This window comes from Drosophila serrata, unplaced genomic scaffold, assembly GCF_035046125.1.
Source record: "Drosophila serrata isolate PLE 108 unplaced genomic scaffold, ASM3504612v1 contig_249, whole genome shotgun sequence".
NCBI lineage: Eukaryota > Metazoa > Arthropoda > Insecta > Diptera > Drosophilidae > Drosophila > Drosophila serrata.
This window is the reverse complement of record NW_028257147.1, coordinates 2,921,050-2,938,604: the sequence shown is the minus strand read 5'-3', so window position 1 is coordinate 2,938,604 and position 17,555 is coordinate 2,921,050. Positions and strand designations below refer to the sequence as shown.

Sequence of the window (17,555 nt, the reverse complement as noted above, 5' to 3'; positions counted from 1 at the left end):
CAATGGAGGACCCACCGGCTCCGCTTCCGCTCTTCGGTTACGACGTGTATCCTTACATGCTTGCATCCTGGCGAGGGCCGCACAAAAAAAGAAAAGTTTATTTGTTTCGCGGCTGCCTCAGTCAGTCTTCATTTATTGTAAATGAGTTTGCCAGGATGGAGGAGCGCAATGCTGCGGTACATGGGCCAAAGGATGCATATTGAATAAGACTGCTGCGAGCCGCACGCAGATGCCATTCCCAATTCAATTGCAATTCCCAATGCAAATAATTTGCAGCTGAATGCCATTAATGACGGAATGCCGGATGACGAAATCGAGACTATGGCGGCCTATGTATGTTAAAATAAAATACAACAATTTTTATGTGCCGAACACTCGCTTTAATGCCACGTAATTGACTTTCGCAACAAATGAAATGAGTCGCGGCCCTGAATTAATATCTTTCCCGTGCGGTGGTTAATCCAATGCTAGTCGCTGGGTTTCTGGAGCACCATGATGAAGTAATCGTCCTGCGGACACAGCATCACCTCGTGGAGGAGCGTCCGCAGCCGCAGGAAGGTGAACTCATTGGTGGCATCCAGATCCTGGACCACCTGGCGTGCCTTCTCCCGCAACGTTTGCATCAGGGCCGCATAGTGCAGCGTCAGGTTGTACTCCAAGGTGGTCTTAATCGGTATACCATCGTTGTCCACGACGATTATACCGATTACGTTCTTAAAGCTCTGAAAGCGTTTCAGTAATTCCTCCACTTCGGCAGACATTTTTAATTGGATTTTTTATAAATTTTTTTTTTGTATTTTTTATTTTTAATGTGTCAATGTGTCCTGTGTTGTTGTTCAATTTCACAAACATGAACTACAAATAAACTAAGTTTCAGGGCCTACCTTTAGACAATAGCTGCCTGTATTGATTTCCAATTAAATTGTGATAATAGTGCTCAGTGTGTTTGCCATAGTCTGCTGTCACTTGGATTGTTCATTTCATCTGCCAGTTTAACGAGTCGATACAAGTTTTATGATGCCCGGCATAATCCGGAGAACTTGTGCTGCCTTTCGACGTCGTTGTAGCCGTAAATAAGCATTCAAGTTGGCAACAATGCCGGATGTCGGGACTGGAAAACTTTTCGCTTTTGTGGATGGCACAAGTACGGAAAATTAATTGAATGCTGTTGATGCTGCCAATGCAGATGGCGATGCCCCCATTCTGCCCTCGCCCTTGGTCCACTCGAAATGCAGATGAAATGTGTTTGCATCAACTTTATTTTTGGGGGAAAGAGGTGGTGTTGTGCGATGCGGAAATTATGCCACTCTTCCGGCTCGACTCGGACTCCGGCGGACAAAAGCCGGCTCGGACCGCACCGGACTACGGCCAGACCCGGGCCGGGAGTTGTTATGAAAAAGAGTGTAAAATTGTTCACTTTTTAAATTAATTAAAAGTCTTAAAACTCATAATGAAATTACTCAAATGGGCAGACGAAAGCGCCAGACAGCCAGACAGCCAGACAGCCAGGCAGCTGGACAGCTGGACAGGACGACAGGGATGGTCATAAATGGGATTCGGGGCTGTGCACTTTGCAAATTCCTGGCCAGACTTGAGGGAAATTAAGCTTCTTTGCTCGACTTCTGGCTTGGCTGGAAGGGAAATTCATTTGGTAATTAAATCAATGTCCATGTGAAAAACCTCAAATGCAATTTGTCATTCAATGCCGGAGAAGTCAAAATGTGGAAAATACTCTCTACCTCTAACCTTGTTAGAGGTGAGGAAAAAAGGCTTTTCATTTTATTGCATTTTCGCTGAACAAATATTTGGCTTTACTTGCCGACCAACTGCAACATAACAAGCAAGGAAGCTGACTTTGGGAAGACGAAATTTATATACCCTATAGTATCAAGGGTTCGAATGTTTGAACTAATCATAACTAACCCATAAATGCATTAATTTCAATTTGGAGAGTGTATCTAAGCTGGTTTTTTAGGGCTAACAAAACTGCATACTATATTTTTACAACTTAAAAAATCCATTTTTTATCAAATTTTTGTCAATTTTAACGGTGTAACCCCTTATATTTTTTTGAAAATTTTTAAAAAATTTCGATTCAGCTGTTGATTTTGATCAATTATATATGTATATGATTTACAGGGTCGGAAATGACTACTTCACTGCTTTGCAAGCTACTAAATAAAATTATAACACCCCGTAAAGGGTATTAAAATAATCCAAATAAGCGAATTGGAATGCAACAGGAGCCGGTGAGTCCTTGATCCTGTTTTAGATGTGCACATGAAACTGAAATATTTACAAATGTTTTTCGCAATTTATACAACCTGCAAACACTCACATTTTATTAGTTGCAAAGTCATGGTGGAAAAACAAAACATTTTTTACTTTAGAATGCAATTTTGCAGCTCTGATGATGATTTATACAAATATTTTGGTAGTATTTGGAATGGGAATTGGAATGCGCTACATTTAATTTTATATTTATGTTTGGTTCGCTCCTTTTCTCTTATTCCTAATGTTTTTGTTAAATATTTATTTATAGTGGCATAATATTAATTAAGTTGTTTGATTAAATGTAACATATTGTTATTAAAAATGCCTTAATGGTTATTAAAGTCTGCGAAAGTAAATATATCGAATCTGACGGAATATTTCAATAATTTTTGACTCATGTAATGAATGTGTAATTAATTGCGAATTAATTGATTTTTTTTAAATAAATATGCTTTTGCATTTTTATCATTCATCTGTCCGGATTTCCTCTGTTTTGTCACCTCTCGATTCCTGCCCTGCGATTGCAGTGTTTAATGAATGATAATTTATTTATCATGGAATCATGGGGCATATTTACAAATTTCTGCAAATATTTCATCAATTCCGCACGGTGTTAATGATATCACAAGCCTCACCATTCAGACATTCCTCCAATTTGCCCAGAGAAGTCCTATTTAAAGTGGCAAATTCGAGTAAATAAATTATGAGCCGGCCCAAGTTAACGAGAATCGGATTTAATTGCTAATTAGCAAGGAATACACGCACACATGCTCAGATTGTATTAGCAGCTACATTGTCCCTTCGTCCTGGCCAAATTTAAATTATGATTGAGCATTTGCTGTAGGTGTTTGTCTGTACGTGACTGCTTTGTTCTTAATTCAATTATAATTAATGACGTGAGCGTAAGTCTAGAATTGTTTAAGGAAACGTGAATTACATTTATCTGCGGGGAGAAATTATAACAATTTTGAAGAATGTTTCTTGTAAAATTATGTTAGGAAAATAATCAAATCGATACATTTTGGAATTTATTTATTATTTTGTATTTTAGTATTACGTTTATATTGGAATATATATTTTAAAATTTATCTGGAATTTACTGAATCCCTTTACAAAATACTCTCCGTTTACAGGCACCACATAGTAGACCTTGTATCCTTAATTCAAGTACCATTCCTTCTTGATTTAAATCTTTATTTTTATCGCAAATAAATTAGATTCTAAAAAAGGGGAAGTCTGTTTCGACAGGCGCAAATAATTTCCTTTGAGCAAGGATAATCATTAAAGGCGCACTTGAACCTCTTTTGAGAGTATCGTGGGGAAGTACACCTTAGTTAAGCGGGAATTCCACCTAAATTCTGAGTTGGATAAGACACGAAAATCGCTTCCTGCCGTCGCCTACAATGGAATCTGATTTAGAGGGACTTAGGATGAGTCCTTAAATAAAAGACTCCCGGATACCGGCAAAGGTGTGACACTTTTCATTTAAGCAAAATGTGCCGGAGGTTACCATTTTAAATTAAATATTATCGCATGGGCCTCTGTGTGAGGAGCCTTCGGGCCGAGATAAATGCGTAAACACGATATCCCACTGGCTTCAAGGATGTCTCCCATCTGACTGCCAATGCTGCTCCTGGGCCTCCAAAAGTGTTTGTTTGTCTGCACCTGACGCCAACAGCGTCAGCACAACAAAAGCTTTTTAGTATTTTATTACATTCCTCTGTTTGCATATATATACATATTCGAAACGAGTGTGTGAATAAGTGGGCGAGTGTGTTTATATATGTGTTTTTGGATGAGCCAGCAATGGCTTTTGAACCTATCTCATCTTGATAAATGAAATGAACATTTTGCTGCGCGAAATTCCTTGTAAATCTTGGGGGAAAGGTTCAATAAAAACATTAAAAATAATATAATAAAATAAAATGTACGAAATATTTATTGGCTTATAAATAATAATTAAATTTTTAATGATTTAAGGAAGAAAAAGAAAAGCAAGTTAGGCATGACTGTACTGTTTTCATTTTGATTACATTACCTTTAAAATTATTTCCTTTTAAAATTGCATCTTTCTTAGCCGTTTTTCTCTGGCTCTTTTATCCCTGTCAATTATGTATTAACCGTTTCTGGCGATTACAGGCCACTTTCCTTTCAGTGAGCCTTCCTTCACCACTCACTATTACTTAGCAGACGGACCCATAGCATTTGCTTATCAAAGTGCAAAACTTCTATCATATTTAACGGCAAAAAAAGGTCAACAAAAAGAGTGAAATAGAAGAGAAGGAAAAACCTTGACATCACCTTTTTCAATCAACTAAAAAGTGTCTTGTTCGCCGCCCCAAAAACCCCACCACCATCATCGTCACCACTGACTCAATAAGCCCGGCATTTTATTTGCATTTTTTTCGTCACTTTCTCGGCGTCCGTCCCAGAGGCGGGCTGTCGTCATTTCTGCCGCTTCGTTGAGCTGCCAGCCGAGTTTTTCACTTTGTGCCCTCAACATTGGAGGCATCATCTTCAGCCAAGGGGGGGAGGGGGCAAGAGGGTGTGCTCCCGCCGCCGGGGTGGGTGGTGGCCAGTGGGTGGCAGCATCGGCGGCAGCAAATTCATCATCGTCTCAGCACGCGTCTGTCAGCCGCGCTAAGGATACAATAAATGTCTTTCGCGGTGGCCCATTCCGCAGATATCCTGTCCCTCTACCCCTGATGTGTCCTGATGGCCTTGCCTGTACGGAGAGAAAAATATATATACAAGTCTTAAATACCCTTTCTTATAAATACCCTTTCATTGAAATTGTATGTTTATATCAATATCCCTATAGATTTTCAGGAAACAAAACTCTAAGTCTACCTACAAATAAATCTTAACAATTATATATTTTTCTCTGTGTACTCTTGAGTCTGTCTGCTGCCAGGACACCCTATACCTGTGTGTATGTGTGTGTGTCTGTTAGGTCCTGAGTGAAATACTCTGTCGGATTAATATGCAGTAGCGCTTTGCATTTTTTCATAGCCTTCTCTTTGGTTTGTATCGTCATTTTCCGTTGCTGTTGGTTTATTCATTTGGCTTTTCCCGCTTTCCCTGCTTTCTTTTTTCATCCTTCCTATATATACACTCATATATATATATTTGTTTCTTCCGTTTTTTTTTTGGTCTTGCCTCTTAGCCCAGAGGCTCAGGTGCACTTTGGGGATAACAAATTAAACAACTTTATGCAAGTGAAGCTGAATAAATTGCGCCAGATCTCAGAGTATGGATTCACTCGAAATAAGTAGCTTTGTTTTCTATTTGAATAACAATATTTAATATGAAACACAAAAAAAGGGTTTGATGGGATTACGCTGGAATATCAAAGAAGAATGGATATATTGTGGTGTTGGATTTGCTTGGTGCCTTTTTTAATATTTATTTTATCATTTAATCACATTAAGTTATACGTGTAAGCTCTGTTAATTTTAGCTTAAGCTTTAGTATCTTTGTTTTTGCCATAGAGCTTCCTGAAATCGGGAAACTCAACATAGCTGATGTTGCGCAGCTCGATGAAGGCCTCCTTGGCCACCCAGTGGATGACGGGGCTATTCCACTCCTTGAGCACATGATGGTACTTAGTGTCTTTGGTGTTGTTGCTGGTCATCACCTGTTTGTAGTTGTACCATAGGTAGATCACGCAGCGCAACTTGTAGATCCACAAGTGATTGGGAACACTGCGGATTAAGTCCTGTAGCTTGGCCACTATCTCCATGGGCATGTTGCCCAAAATGGTGTGGTTCATGAGGCCGTACACGACCCGCATGTTGCCCAGATAGTTGTTACGATTCTTGGTCAAAGCGATCGTAGCTTTGTTCAGCAAATCGACAAAGTTGAGAGTCCCACCCAGTGGCATAAAGTTATACATGACATTGAAATCCTCGAACTTGCTAAGTTCCTCATCGATGTCCAAGTTAATGCTGTGGAAATCCTTCCACCAACCATCCCAGTTGCGATACATTCGGCCGCGATAGACCTTGGTCAACTCCTTGGTGATCTCGTCACGGAAGCGGTTGAGGGAGAAACGCTTTCCAACCCCATCCTCAAACTCATTGACATCCACGGACTCAACGTACACATGCTCCACGGCAGAACGTGCCTTGCCTTTCTTTGTGGAAATGCGATAAGTCGGAATTTTCTTTAAAAAACGACAAAGAAACGACTTCGCTTCTGACTGCGACAGGAGAGCCCCACCGTTGGTGACAAATGGCAACTTGTAGCCTCCGATATGGAAGACTTTATCAAACATATCTGGAGCAGCAGAAGGACGGATGGGACCGCGGGGACTTGGATCGCGACGCCGCTTTTCGGTCTCATCGACTGGGGTTTCAAATACCTTCCATATATCCTCACGGAAACTTGGCTCCTGGCCGAGATCATTGAACGATTCCATGAAATCAGAGTCTCCACGACGAGCCTCGAAGCTGGGATAGCCACCAAAGGAGAAATTGCCTTGAGGTGGGGGATTGGAAAACTGTTCCATGGGGCGATGGAAATCATTGGGACTAAAGCGTTCAGATCCCAGATTAACATCATTGTTGTTGTACTCCGGCTCACAAACTCTTGGCGGGTGATCATTGAAGTCCATAAAAGCCTCAATATCGCGACGACGATATTGGGTATTCCAGTCCAGAATTTCCGGTGGTGGCGGCGGAAGTGGTTGCTGGAATAATCCGGGTCCATCGGAAATATTGTCATTCCACACACGCCGATCGTTCCGCCACTCGATAAAATCATTATCGAGGGAGCGTCTAACCACTTCGGTATTACGTAATTTCTCGCCCAAACGCTGCTTTATATTCATTCCAGCAGATCTGGCTATAGCTCTGCCAGGGATTAACTTTTGGAAAAAAGAAAAACACTTGGTTATTAGCACATACTAATCTCTTATCTAATGAAACTCACGCGCGAGGCTATAGGCGAAGGCATAACCGAATGCGAAGGCATCTTTTACAACGTTCTCAGTTTGGAAAAACGAAATAAAATAAATGATCTTTGTAGGAGCTCGTACAACCGTCTTCAGTCGAAGTTAAAGCGAAAAGAAAAATGTTTGTCTCTGCAGTTGACAAGCTGGAAAATCATGGCCTGTTTTCCTCTTACATTCAAATATATTTTTCACTTTCTCGGAATAATTAAAATAAGGTATCAAACCAAACTCTAAAAAGGATAGTATGCCATGGCTTTAAACTCAAATATAAACCATTCATTCCATAGGCATTTTCATTTCAAAGCATTTCATTTCTTTGAAGCATCACGAACAAAATTTTGTATCTTTTGCCTGTAAATTTGTATAATTCTAGAAGAGTGATTCGTATTTTCAAAAAAGATCAGATAATGGAGACCGTTTACATATTTTCGATATTCGTATCAATCTTCTTTCACTGCATGGGTCTCTTCTACTGTCCTTTAGAGGCTTCCGCTGATAGCTTTGTGTTCATAGTTATGGCCCCAATGTTCCTGAACAAATTGAAGGTGAAGAACGGTCTGAAGAGCTCCCGAAATAGGCTGGACAAGATCACCGAGTGTGTGATCCTTTGTCTGTTGATGCAAGTCCTCCTTATTACGATTTGGTTCCCCATCCACCATGTAATCCAGATCCTGGTGGATTCAATATGCAATCAACATCGCAATGTTTTTCGATTCAAGTTAGTTGACCAGATCCAAGCATATGCAGCCTGTGTGGCCGTGCTTGCCATTGAATTGGGAGTGATTCTCAGGACATTCGAGATCGAGGATGTTCAGAGATTCTTTGGGTGTAAGGACGACTTGCTCTCGGAAAGCACCCTTGCAATTGTGGCACAACAGCAGAAGGTCGTACAGCGCAGAGAGATGAAAATGCGAAGAAAGTGATGATGAACGAGATTACAATTAAAGCGTAAATTATTATACCTATTTGGCAAATATATATTTCGGACGATAACCAGTGGTAGTCAGAATCAGTCCCAAACCAATGTTCTTTAAGATTTTATATATTTCACTTACTTTGCAACCTAACCTATTCCTCTTCATATTGTTTTTCAAGCTCTGCTCCATTGAACGTGATAAACTTGCAGTAATAATTTATTGCAATCACTCAACTCAACGGCCACGTCAATGGCGAATGGAAAAATCCAACAAAAACGAAGAGGAAAAAGGCGAAAAGGGACTCTTGCAATATTTTAAATTGCATCCCAAAGGATGATAAAATGTGGAGGGCCAAACATACCAATAAAATGTGCCGCACATTCGACACACGTCGCGACAACGAATGGGCAAAAAATTGAAATAAATAAGATATAAAATGGTGGCACACCACCACCGAGGGGCAACAATTTATGCATCTCCGATATATGTCCGCATATAGACGCAGACATATCTATTTACGACTCCCCATTCGATGCGATAAGTGTGTTTATTTGAGCTTGCCCAATGCAATATTTACAATGCAGCGACACCAATCTCGGGGCATATCCGCGGGCACACGCGGCGTATGTGGAATGTCGCAAAATGGTGGCTAAATGTGAGGATGTAGCACAGAGGAACCGCCTTGTTTGCTGACTCAAACGACACTCGACCACGCCCCCAATGACTATGGGCGCAATTAAAGCAAACAGCCATTGGAAAACTAATCTCGAGCGGCTCGTAAATTCCAAGCGGGCATTCCTGTGGGACACCCAAGGATGTCAAGGATGTGCCCCATACTCCCGATGCTCCATGCTCCACGCTCCGCAATCCTCCGCCATGTGGCAATCCCTCGGCTAGTCCTGCACGAAATCTGCGACGCCGGTGGAATGACTAAGCTGCCTTTCCTAATTCCTTCACTTGTTTGTTTACGCTGCCGGCGAATCCAAAGGATTCCCCCCGTCCTGGCAAAGAAGTGGCCATCGCATGTGACGCTGGATCTGGGAGATGCTGAAGTGCCAGATGCTGCGAGAATGCCATGCAGAGGCAGCGCCATTTGCATATTAATTAAATGTCAAAAGGGTAACGGCAGCAGGCACTTTGTGCCCGCTTCCAATTAAATTGACTTGCGATGCGGATGTAGATGTGAATGAGGACGTGGGCTTCGTCCAATCAAGGTCAAGTGAAAGCACAAATACCGAGGAAAAACTAAGAAAATTTATACAGAAACATTCCGTTTTCTACTGCCTTTAATATCGTTTCAATATTAACCAACTTTCAACACAATCTGCTTTATTTCATGTAAAAAGCCAGAGGAAAAGAAGATTAATACACATTCGGCCATAAATACAATTGCAGTACTATGTATTACTGGCCAAAAATTTAACAACCCTAACTGACATCAGCTCCTTTTTCCATTTTCAGCTCGTTTCCCAGACCCAAAATGAAAATGCCATAACCCGCTTATGACGCACTGCTGACGGGACCAGAAGCCAAAAAAGGATGAGGATGAGCCTCAGCTGAAGGCAGATGGGGATGGGTATGGTGATTGTGATGTGGATTGCGATGAGGATTCAGAATGACAACGACAAGTGACATTGGCCAAAGAGGTTTCACTTTTCCTGTGTCGAAGCCCAAAACCAAAAACTGGTTTGTCCAATTCTAATTGGCAGCTGCACACGGAACAATTGAAAGTCTGGCGCACATATATAGTAGTTTCCCAATTTTCCGGTTATCCCAGGTAAATGTGTACTGCAAAATATGATTACCAAAACTGTTACTACCATCTTTCATCTTTGATGTCTCATTTCAGTTAATGTATGTTCTTCGGTTAAATTCAACAACTAATCATCATCCCAGCTCGGGGTGCCACGCAGCTCAGATGTCAATTAAGTGATGAAAATTCCGTATTTGCCCGCAAGAGACAGTGAGTCTAACCCCATTTTCCCTAGTCCTAGTGTCTCTGGTTTCTGGTAATTTGCCAGGCAAATGTCTGTCGGAGTCAAAAGCCAAAACTTGGCAACCGCAGAGGAGCGGCAACTCGAGCAGCTGTCAAAACCTATAGATGATATGAAGTGGATACATCACTGCCTTCGAGTCCTGGCAAGAGTGTGGGCGAGGGCTGAGTGGATACAGGATATGGATATGGAGTGATAAGGACACAGTGGAAGCAAGTAATGGCAAAAGGATTTTGTGCAGATGGATCCCTGACTTCTGCATTCCACACATGCTGCGGCACGAAAGATATGCAAATCTTTTGCGTAGCTGGAAATGTCAAGTGAAAACTGGGAGCAGGAAATTAGCACGCAAATTACGACAAAACCAAAGTCAGAATTGGTGTAAATATATGTATATTATACTGCAGGGTGTTGAATTAGGACTAGGTTTCGACCTGCTTTTCTTGCAGTGCGATTTACTTATTTTAATATATCCGAAAACCCTTGTCAAATTGCTTTATTTCTGTTGAAAATTTCCCACTTCCAGGCTTTAATTTAGCATTTCCTCGACTGCCAGCAAATCCTGTTACTCAGCTTGAGCGGCATTTTACGCTTCAACGCCTTTTCGCAAAAATTCCTTAGCATTTCGGGGGCTGCACTTAAAACGATTTTCAATCGCCAGTCGAGCGCAAATAAGTCAAGAAGAGTGACCTTTCGACTGAACTTGAATAAATCGCATAATGGCATTATGGCCCAGAGCAGCGGTCCGAAAAAGGGGTTTACTGCCAATTGTGCACTTTTAGTACCTGCTCAATATAAAAAATTCGCCCCAACTTCACTCACTCAACCCACCCACAAAAGTATGCTAAACACGTGGCAAAATGTTTTTGTGGAAAATCATATTATCAGCAAATTTATTTAATGCATAACACCCGGGATGGCCGTTGAGACCACCACAAACAAGAACAAAAAAAAAGTCTATATTGGCCAAAATAAATACGCTTTACACGCACAATTAGCGATACTCCGGGGCAAACGCAAAAGCGACCAGAAAAGCCATTGGAAATTAATCGAAATCAATGGCAATTTTCCGCGGTATTTTCGGTTGATTTTTCCACTGAAAAGTTTTGTGTGTCGCCCCAATAACCGAAATTTGATGTCGACAATGCTAAACCGCAGATGCATGCTGTGTGATGCAACATAAATGTGTATCAATAGAGCCATTATCATGCTAATGGCAAATTCTTTCGCTCGACCATAAACCAAAATAAACTATTTTGACTTTGAGGCATAATGTATGTACATAGGTGCTCTCCCACCTGAACTTAAATTCGCAAATCAATTTAACATATAAACGCCTACGAGAGCGAACCAGAAACTTTTCAAGTACCAGAGGGCTCAAGCACATTTAATTTAGCATAAGAGCCAAGTTTAGAAGTTTCGCAGGCAGCAAGTATTCAGGAAGCCACATTTTGTTTGCGTCCCTGCCCCCTTGGAAATTTCGAAATTCAGCCAGACCGACTTGATGAACTGTAAATGAACTTTGTGTTTGAATTCGATTTAGTTTTATTGCAACATGCTTGAACAGCACTCCATCCAGGACTCGCCTCGGACAGGACTCCGACATGTGTTTGGCAAGAGAGAGAGAGAGAGAGAGTGTAAGTATCCTGCCTGAGTTGAGTACCAAAAGTTGTGGCATTAAATAGCAGCAGCTGCAATTTGTGGCCGATGATACGTCCAATGCACACATAATATTGCAGCTTACAGGAATGGGAATGCAATATTGGTTTGTTCGACAATGTAGAGAGTATTTTCTAAGCCTAGAACACTTAATCCAAGGACTTGTCTGAAGGTTTTAAATGAGTAAAGTCAGACATAAAACGAAACATGGTGTGTAGTTTTATTTTCATAGTCAGTATTTTTTTAGAGCCAACTTTTATATTTTTTCTTTGAAGTTAAAGAAGTTAAGAAAGCTTTTACTAGCAGTTTTTTTTAAATATTTTAATATTGCTTATTGATTTATACAACTACAAACTACTCATAGCTCCACACATTTCTTTTTAAAGTTACCTTTTAAATGCCACACTGCGTATGCGTGATATACCTCAATAAAGCCATCAGAATGAAATCACAAAACGCAAACAGCTGTCATTGGCAGCAGTCATGAGAATTAAATGACGCACACCGGTTTTGCAGTTATGTGCTTTTATAAATTTCCCACTTAATATGCACGACAATCAAACCGATTTTCACACAACCGACAAATGAAGACAGACGAGCTGACAATTAATCCAGCAATCGGTTGGCAATTTTATTTCCCCTCCGAAACTATATACACACATAATTCGTATAGAACTTATCGGTCAAAAGCAGACCCCCAGCTTTATCCGCATCAACTTCAGTTTTTATTTACATATCCATTAAGTCAACACTGTTCGAAAGAAGCCGGCAAGGAAAAGTCCTTCTTCAGCAAAAAAAGAACATTAAAAAAAGCAGCGAAAAAACGAGGTGGAAAATTTACTGAAACAAAGTAAACACGAATTTGCAATTTGGTATAAAATTTCCACTGCGACCGCTGCACAAATTGCTAATTCGCTGAAAACTTCGAGTTGACACAAGCAATTTGTGTGAATACATTTTTTATGCGCCTCCTCTGGACGCTGCCATGAAAGTCATTGAAAGAGAGGGGAATATTTAAATAAAAAGAGATAGCAAGTGCTAAGTCAACAACTAGGGAAACTCCAAGTGCGGCTGAATTTTCACTAGATGACTTTTACTTTATCTTTAGGGTACATTGACTTATTTATTGAACTCTTAAGAGAGGTATTCCTTTAAGTATATAATTTTCTCTCAAATAAATATATTTGCTTTTAATAATTTTTAAATAATATTCACAAAAAATTCCCTAAGTTGTGCACGCAGAATTATTCTATTAAGAATTGTCTATCAAAGTAAAGTCCCTCAGAGCAATGACAAGTAATAGTGATATGAGCGTGACAGACAGAGAACAATTTTTCCTAGACATTTTAACTGTAGGATGTTATTATTTATTAAACTTGATAAGATATGTGACGAATAGCTTTAGCCATGTTTACTTTATAAGATAAGTTATTTTTATCGCAAACATAATTAAAATCGTAGTCATTTTGAAAGCAGTTACCATAAACCTCTTGAGGGAAACGTGACTAACGATTTATTGGATTTCCCCTGCGTTTTTCGCCCCACTATTTGTACTTGTGAATGAAATCAGTTGTTAACTGTTCGTTTACATTACGCTTTGTTGGCCTTATCAAAATCAAAGCAAATCGAGTAAAAGCCTTGACTTTTTGTAAATATTTGCCCGGCACTTGAAGCTGCACAACCTTTGAAAAATTAAGAAACAGACTCAAACAACGCTGTATATTTATTTAATTTAAAATTTAAATTTGTCACTTGACTGATATGGCGGATACTGAAAGTCTAATTAAATTCGAAGTCATATTTGCCTATTAAATTAATATATTTTATTTATGTTGTTGTTCTTAATTTAAAATTGTTGTGCATGTTGCTTTTGTTGTTGCATATTTTGTTGTTGTTGTTGTTGTTGTTGTTGTTGTTGTTGTTGTTGTTGTTGTTTTTGTAGTGGTTGTTGTTGCTGCTCTTGTTATTGTTGTTGTTTTTGTTGTTGTTGTTTTTGTTGTTTTTGTTGTTGTTGTTGTTGTTGTTGTTTTTGTTGTTTTTGTTGTTTTTGTTGTTGTTGTTGTTGTTGTTGTTGTTGTTGTTGTTGTTGTTGTTGTTGTTGTTGTTGTTGTTGTTGTTGTTGTTGTTGTTGTTGTTGTTGTTGTTGTTGTTGTTGTTGTAGATGCTGTGGTTGTTGTAGGCAAAAACAAGCCTTCAATTTGGTAAATTTTAGTAAAAATCCATCTTGAAGTACCAGGCGAACAGAAGGCAGCAGCAAGCAAATTTAATTTTATGCAAATTCATTGTACACCCTAAAAGTATGCTACACCGCACCCCCAAAATATGCAATATTTCTTATGGTTTATTTATTGTCATCTAAATTTATCGATATACTTACGTGGCGGTCCCTGATCGACTATTTAAATTCAAATTCAAATTTTTCGACTAACTGACATAGCGGGTACTGACTGATACCCTATTTAAATTCAAATTCAAATTTGGCAGTTAAATTCAAATATTTATTGTCTTTTGTTGTTGTTGTTGTCGTAGTTATAGCTGTTGTTGTTGTTGTTGTTGTAGATGCTGTGGTTGTTGTTGGCAAAAACAAGCCTTCAATTTGGTCAATTTCAGTAAAAATCCATCCTGAAGTACCAGGCGAACAGAAGGCAGCAGCAAGCAAATTTAATATTATGCAAATTCATTGTACACCCTAAAAGTATGCTACAACGCACCCCAAAAGTATGCAATTCCAAAAATATGCAATATTTCTTGAGGAACGTGTGACCATATACAATTTATCGAGCTTTTAAATCGGAATTCAAATGTATCGTTTATCGCCATCTACGTGGCGGTAACTGATCGACTATTTAAATTCAAATTTCACGGTTAACTGATATGGCGGGTTCTGATAGCCTATTTAAATTTAAATTCAAATTTGGCAGTTAAATGAATATATTTCTTGCCTTTTGTTGTTGTAAATTATAAATTTGTTGTTGCTGTAAAAGGCTGTTGTTGTAAAAGAAATTTTGTTGTTGTTGTAGGTAACAACAAGCCTTCAATCTTGTCATTTTCAGTACAAAATCGTACATTTCTGGATTTGAAGTACCAGTGTGATATTAAAGATGTAGATCTAGCTAGAAAGTAACTAATTGGGGTTGGTTGGCGGGAATTTTAAATCTGAATTCAAATGTATCGTTTTACCTACGTGGCGGCAACTGATCGACTGGTTAAATTCAAATTCAAATTTGTCGATTAGCTGATATGCCGGGTTCTAATAACTTTATTATTGTCTTTTATTTATTGTCTTTTATTGTTGTAAATTGTAAATTGTTGTAACATAGTTGTTTATTGATGTTGTTGCTATAGGCAAAAACAAGCCTTCAATGCGATATGTTTTTATACAATGTTGTTAATTTCTGGATTAATATGCTAGGCGAACAAAAGGAGCAGCAGGGTGATTAACTGATATGGCGGGTACTGATCGTCATTTGAAATTCGAATTAAAATTTTTCGGTTAATTTAAACACAATTCTCCTCTGGGTCCTCTTTTAACTTTCAGCGCACCAGCAATTTAATCATGATTATGTTCGGGAAATTAGGCTCAACATTTTTAAAAATCTGAACTTGATGCTTACGGAAATGAGTAAACTTAATTCCAGGAATAAAGTGTTACTTTACAGATCAACAGTGCGCCGCGGTGTGGCTTTGGGCTTTGCATTAAGTAAGAGTGTTTGCTCTTACTTTGTAATCCACAAGGGATGCTGAAAGGGTATTTCCCCTCAAAATACAGCAGCTTGGCCAGCTGCAGAGCATAAATCACAAAGAAAATGCATTTATCTTGAGCCACTGATGCATTGGTTGTTATTAATACATGCGATTGATAAATAACCAAGCACTAAATTAAAAGTGTCAACCGGGGGAAGCTTATTCCCTTCTCCTTGCTGGGATTTTCGACAACAAAGCATTTGACATTAGTTGAGATTTTCAATGCTCTCTTCTTACTTTCCCCCACTTTTGGCTTTCCTCGGCGTTGAAAACGTGTCAAATGGAGCGGGAAAATCGAGGGGACGGGGGAAATAGAAAGCAGATTGGCTCGGTGCAGCCATAGAAAGGCATCCACATCATTACCATGACGCCGGGTCTAAACTGTTTGCAGCTCGGCACTTGGTCAAACTCTCGGGTACAAAGTTCGCCAAATTGAAAATTGCCAAGCAAAAGGCAGAAAATTCGCAAAAAAACACAAAAATGTAGGGAAGAGGCCAGCGTTGAAAGAAACGTTTTAAATGCCACTCAAGGTCCGTTTCTGAGTCCCTTTTCGATTTGATTTTTCCTCATGCACGTTTTACGTGTTACGCACTTATGCTGAACGTCTATTTTTACATTTTAATTAGATAACAACCATAACCCAGACAAGCTAAGCCGTTGGCGCCAGTGGCAAAAATCAATTCTTCAGGGGCTTGACTCACGGGCGAAAATTCCAACAAAAAATTAACGGGAATGCAGTATACTTTGCTTAACGTAAAATAACGTATTTATTTATTATTACATCATGAGAAAATGCACACAGATTTGTTAGTGCAATAAAAACTAGCACAGAAAAGCTTTCTGAATTAAAATTAATGCAATTTCGGCTTAATTATTATGTCCGAAAAACTTTCACAAAAATGGTCCGGTTTTATACCTTTTTGAAGAATATAATTTAAGTCAGAAGCTTGAACCGTAATGGAGGAGTCATTTCCGACCCTATAAACAATATATATTCTTGATCAGTATCAAAAGCCCAGTCGTTCTAGCCATGTCCGGTCGAAAAATAAATTTTTACAATTTCTCCGAAAATTGGAAATTTTATAAGGGGTTAAATTAAGGGTTAAAATTGTCAAAATTTGACAACAAATTGAATTTTTTGAATTTGAAAACTGAGTGTGCAGATTTGTTAATCTATTAAAAATCAGCATAGAACAGCTTTCCGAATTAAAATTAATAATTTTAGTCAAAAACTGACAATAGCACCAACAAACGCAGTATGCAGATTTGTTAGTGCAATAAAAACATGCACAGAAAAGCTTCCCGAATTGAAATTAATGCAATTTCGGCTTAATTATGATGTCCGAAAAACTTTAATTTTTCACAAAAATGGACCGGTTTTATACCTTTTTGAAGAATATAATTTAAGTCAGAAGCTTGAACCGTAATGGAGGAGTCATTTCCGACCCTATAAACCATATATATTCTTGATCAGCATCAACAGCCCAGTCGTTCTAGCCATGTCCGGTCGAAAAATAAATTTTTACAATTTCTCCGAAAATTGAAAATTTTATAAAGGGTTAAATTAAGGGTTAAAATTGTCAAAATTTGACAACAAATTGAATTTTTTGAATTTGAAAACTGAGTGTGCAGATTTGTTAATCTATTAAAAATCAGCATAGAACAGCTTTCCGAATTAAAATTAATAATATTTTGGCTTAGTTATGAGTTTTTAAAACTATGATTTTTTGACAAAATTGTCTGTTTTTATACCTTTTTTCAGGTTTTTATGATTTTAGTCAAAAACTGACAATAGCACCAACAAACGCAGTATGCAGATTTGTTAGTGCAATACAAACATGCACAGAAAAGCTTCCCGAATTGAAATTAATGCAATTTCGGCTTAATTATGATGTCCGAAAAACTTTAATTTTTCACAAAAATGGTCCGGTTTTATACCTTTTTGAAGAATATAATTTAAGTCAGAAGCTTGAACCGTAATGGAGGAGTCATTTCCGACCCTATAAACCATAT

At 38.8% G+C, this 17,555-nt stretch overlaps 3 protein-coding genes and 1 long non-coding RNA gene across 4 annotated transcripts; 2 read left to right on the top strand and 2 right to left on the bottom strand.

Annotated features, from left to right (window-relative positions):
* Positions 1-357: 357 nt before the first annotated feature.
* Positions 358-889, bottom strand: robl22E (dynein light chain roadblock 22E). The gene has a single exon (XM_020950318.2). It carries the CDS (start codon positions 759-761, stop codon positions 468-470), a length of 294 nt encoding a protein of 97 aa, XP_020805977.1. The 5' UTR covers positions 762-889; the 3' UTR covers positions 358-467.
* A 4,756-nt stretch (positions 890-5,645) lies between these two features.
* Positions 5,646-7,701, bottom strand: LOC147643679 (uncharacterized). Its single transcript, XM_086832609.1, has 2 exons — positions 7,207-7,701; positions 5,646-7,141 (listed from the first exon to the last, which is right to left on the bottom strand). Exons 1-2 carry the CDS (start codon positions 7,246-7,248, stop codon positions 5,735-5,737), a joined length of 1,449 nt encoding a protein of 482 aa, XP_086688735.1. The 5' UTR covers positions 7,249-7,701; the 3' UTR covers positions 5,646-5,734.
* LOC110178440 (uncharacterized) lies at positions 7,345-8,252 on the top strand. The gene has a single exon (XM_020945573.2). The coding sequence runs from the start codon at positions 7,636-7,638 to the stop codon at positions 8,149-8,151; it is 516 nt and encodes a 171-aa protein (XP_020801232.2). The 5' UTR covers positions 7,345-7,635; the 3' UTR covers positions 8,152-8,252.
* A 967-nt stretch (positions 8,253-9,219) lies between these two features.
* On the top strand, positions 9,220-9,837 carry LOC147643678 (uncharacterized). The gene is made up of 2 exons (XR_015271680.1): positions 9,220-9,359; positions 9,607-9,837. It is a non-coding gene; the product is annotated as an uncharacterized LOC147643678 (long non-coding RNA).
* The last annotated feature ends 7,718 nt before the right edge of the window (positions 9,838-17,555 follow it).